Here is a 3867-nt window from a genome sequence, read left to right as displayed (position 1 = left end):
CCAAAAACAGCCGAAAACACCTCAAAACATCATTAAATAGACTGCTGATAAATGCCATAGCATAGACTTTTGCAAAAAAAAAAAAAAGCTCGAGCAGCATTTACCGTGTCCATGTAATGAATGCCATCAAACATTTTAATAACTAGTCAGACAGACACTAAAGGTGCAGGGAGCTGCTGGGGTACTCACAGTCACAGGTTTGGTTTTGGGTGGGAGGGGGAACGGGGACCGGCTCTGCGTGGGGCTCTACGGCCTCCATGGGTATCATCACTGCAGAGGGTGCCGAGCTTTTGGGCTGAGGGACAGAGAGAGCGATCGGCATGCAGGGAAAACTGGGCATTTTAAGGGTAAAGCTCGATATGTTCTATAGTTTTGTTACTGAACTGACCTTAATGCTCACTAGAGCATCAAATGTGGATTAATCCGCTGCTGAAAATAGTCCAAACATGTTTGTTTTTGTCTTTTTTATGGCATTTGTTGACAAAAATATAGAATCAAACTAGCTCTACCCTTCAGGAACAAGAGTCTGTAAAGTGTCGGGACACAGAGGGAGAGGTAGACTGTTATTCTAAGAGGAGGAAGGACAAACAAAAAGACTGTAGTAAGAGTTGTACAGTGCCTTTTCAGCAACACTGTGGGACAGAGAGGAGAAACGTACAGTATTAGTCAGAGCAAACAAAACCCAGGAGCGACACACACACAACAGACGGAGCGGCACACACTTAAATAACCGAGAAAAGAGACGGCAGCTTTGGAGATGACAGCAGCTGTGTGTGTGCAGGTAGACACTCACCTCCTCGTCGCTCTCTGGCTCCGCCGCCTTTTTCTCCTTCTTCTTCTTCTTGTCATCCTCCTTCTTCTTCTTGTCTTTGTCTGGCAGGATGTCGTCCAGCCAGGCCAGGTCGTGTTGTGAGAACATCAGATCCAGCAGCTTCCTCACGACCATCAGACCCAAAATCTGCACACAGAGGAAGAAAATCAACCGAACGCCGACACTTTTACAACAACAACAACAACAACAACATGCAACAACATGCAACAACACTCACCATGACTGGGAAGATGATGGCCAGGAAGGTGGACTTGAGGATCCAGAGGACGGCCAGACAGATGATCTGGACGAGGGTGAAGAGATGGACGCGTCTCAGAGGAACGTGGCGAAGGAAGGAGAAGTCCGGCTGGTGTTTAGCCGGCATGAGATACAACTTTATACGCTCCCAGAACTGAAACACGAACACACAACACATTCAGAACCTGTGAATGTGAAATAAATGGTTAACTAAACTATGATGTGTGGGTCGTTTTTTCAACATGCCATAATGTGGTGTTTTTTGGATATTTTTGCAACATTCTATGCTATGACGCGTCTCCGCACGCTATTATATGTGGTTTCCAGCTGTTTTTGGGACATGTCACATTTTGACATTTTTTGCCATAGTACAGTATGAAGTATGAATACTACAGCCTTGCTTTTTTGGTCGTTTTTTCAACATGCTATTTTATGATGTTTTTGGCTATTTTTGCAACTTTCTATGCTATGGCACGTCCCGGCTAGCTTTTTTATGCTGTTTTAAGGTGTTTTCAGCTGTTTTTGGGACATGTCATATTTTGACGTTTTTGCCTTTTCGGTCAGTTTTTTAACATGCTATATTTTTGTGTTTTTGGTTGTTTCTGCAACAGTCTATGCTATGGTGTGTCTCGGCACGCTATTTTATGCTGTTTCGAGGTGTTTTCAGCTGTTTTTGGACATGTCATATTTTGACATTTTTGCCATACTATAGCCTTGCTTCTTCGGTCATTTTTTTCAACATGCTATATTTTGGCGTTTTTGGCCGTTTTTGCAACAGTCTATGCTATGGTGTGTATTGGCATGCAGTTTTATGCTGTTTTTAGGTGTTTTCGGCTGTTTTTGGGACATGTCCTATTTTGACATTTTTCCATACTATAGCCTTGCTTTTTCGGTCATTTTTTCGACATGCTATATTATGTATTTGGAAGTTTTTTGACATTCTATACCATGACATGTCTGGACATGCTATATTTTGGCGATGTGTTTGGGTCATTTTAAACAACATACTACACTTTGTCATTTTGGGGCCATTTTGGGTCATTTTTGACAGCATACTACACTATGTCGTTTTGGGTAATTTTTTTTCTTTGATGTTTTTGAATCAGTATTTATGACATAATATACTATATGGGTTTTTTTTTAGCCATTTTGGTTATTTTTGACAACATACTATACTTTGATGTTTTTTGGGCCATTTTGGGTCATTTTTGACAGCATACTATACTATAAAATGTTTGGGTCATTTTTGATGATATACTATAGTATGATATTTTTGGATGATTTTTGAAGACATACTATACTATGACTTTTTTCATGATTTTGGCAAACACATTACACTGTGTTGTGTTCGGGTCATTTTTTAAGTCATACTATTCTATGATATTTTTGTGCATTTTTGATGACAAACTATACCATGACTGATTGTGGACGACATGAGTTTGTTTGTGTGATTTTGGAAGGTGTACCATACCGTGACATTTTTGGGGTGCTGAAATAAAGAGAATGCTGTGAGTTTTTAGTGAGTAAAACAGAGATGTGGACAAAAATTTCAGTGTACCTGAATGCCGCTCAGAGAGGCCACTCCCATGTAGAGGAACACTCCATACAGAACTGGCATGGGGATATACTGAAATAAACAGTTAAAATACATTTTAGGATAAGAGAAAACTGACTGATTAAAAAAAAAGCTCCTGTTCACACATGTACTTATTTACCTGGAGAACTGGAGCGAGGAAAACCGAGAGTCCGGTCAAAACGAACACCAGGATACCCGTCAGCCTCTGCTCCCTACAGATAAAACGTCATGCAGCATTAAATGGATGCAGCGGGAAAGATTCGGACACATACACGCAGTGTCGGGACAGTCTTACCTGACTCCGAGGAACTGTGGCTGCTCTCCGGGCGCGCTGGACTCGCTCTCCATCTTCAGAGAGTCGATGTGCGCGATGGAGATGACGGTCGCTGCCACGTACCACGGCAGACCCATGAAGGAACACAAAGCCATCAGCACGCCGACCCAGAACAGGTCCAGGTGGTAGCCACACCCTTTCTGCAGGATGAAAACAAACATCTGAGGACAATATGTGACTGCAAATCTGTGTGAAGTGTCTTAAATCTGCATTCTTTCATATGACCAGCAGGGGGAAGGGCGTGTCTGAGCCCATTTCTCATTTATTATCTCAATAAAAATGTTTCCGACTGATGACTTTTTCAACTGTTTGTTTCAAGTCTTCTCGAATACAACATGATGTTTATTTCCTAAATTACGGTCCCATTTAGGAGATGAGTAAATAATACATGCCGTAAAGCCGCCACACCTTTCTGTATCAAAGCTCGATTGTGGAACGGGAGGATAAAGTTCTCGTCTTTCTTTGTTTTATTTGCATTTTAATAAATTATACCGTAAAGCATCATTGGAGTTACTGATCAAAAAAGAAAAGAAAAAAAAAACAAAAAAACGGAAAGCTACAAAAAATAAAATAAATAACAACATTATTATTATTATAGTAACTGTATAAGTTCATATGAAGACATTTAACTGAATACATAATTTTTAATTCTTAATATATAATTTCCCAATAACTAATGAATTCAAGTCAACATAGGACAGGACTTTTGTAGAATTTAAAACAGATTTTCTGTGAAGTAAAAGAAGCTGGTGTTGATGACTTTGGGTTTATTTACCTTCAGTTTGTTTTCTTTGCGGTTGACGATGACGGCGCTGATCTGCTGGTCCATGAAGATGAGGATGGTGACCAGGAGGGCGGGAACGAAGCTGGCCAGATACCACCACCACG

General features: G+C 40.8%; 1 protein-coding gene across 1 annotated transcript; it reads right to left on the bottom strand.

The window, feature by feature from the left end:
- Window positions 1-189: 189 nt before the first annotated feature.
- On the bottom strand, window positions 190-3862 carry LOC121937927 (electrogenic sodium bicarbonate cotransporter 4-like; the record flags this gene model as incomplete). The annotated part of the gene is made up of 7 exons (XM_042481216.1): window positions 190-295; window positions 794-958; window positions 1050-1223; window positions 2628-2696; window positions 2785-2857; window positions 2941-3119; window positions 3755-3862. Coding segments are annotated over 7 exons (874 nt in total), but the record flags the coding sequence as incomplete, so codon positions are not given.
- Window positions 3863-3867: the final 5 nt, after the last annotated feature.

Source organism: Plectropomus leopardus, unplaced genomic scaffold (genome assembly GCF_008729295.1).
Source record: "Plectropomus leopardus isolate mb unplaced genomic scaffold, YSFRI_Pleo_2.0 unplaced_scaffold27898, whole genome shotgun sequence".
Taxonomy (NCBI): Eukaryota; Metazoa; Chordata; class Actinopteri; order Perciformes; family Serranidae; genus Plectropomus; species Plectropomus leopardus.
Note: the sequence above shows the minus strand (reverse complement) of the source record. Positions and strands in the feature narration are given on the sequence as shown.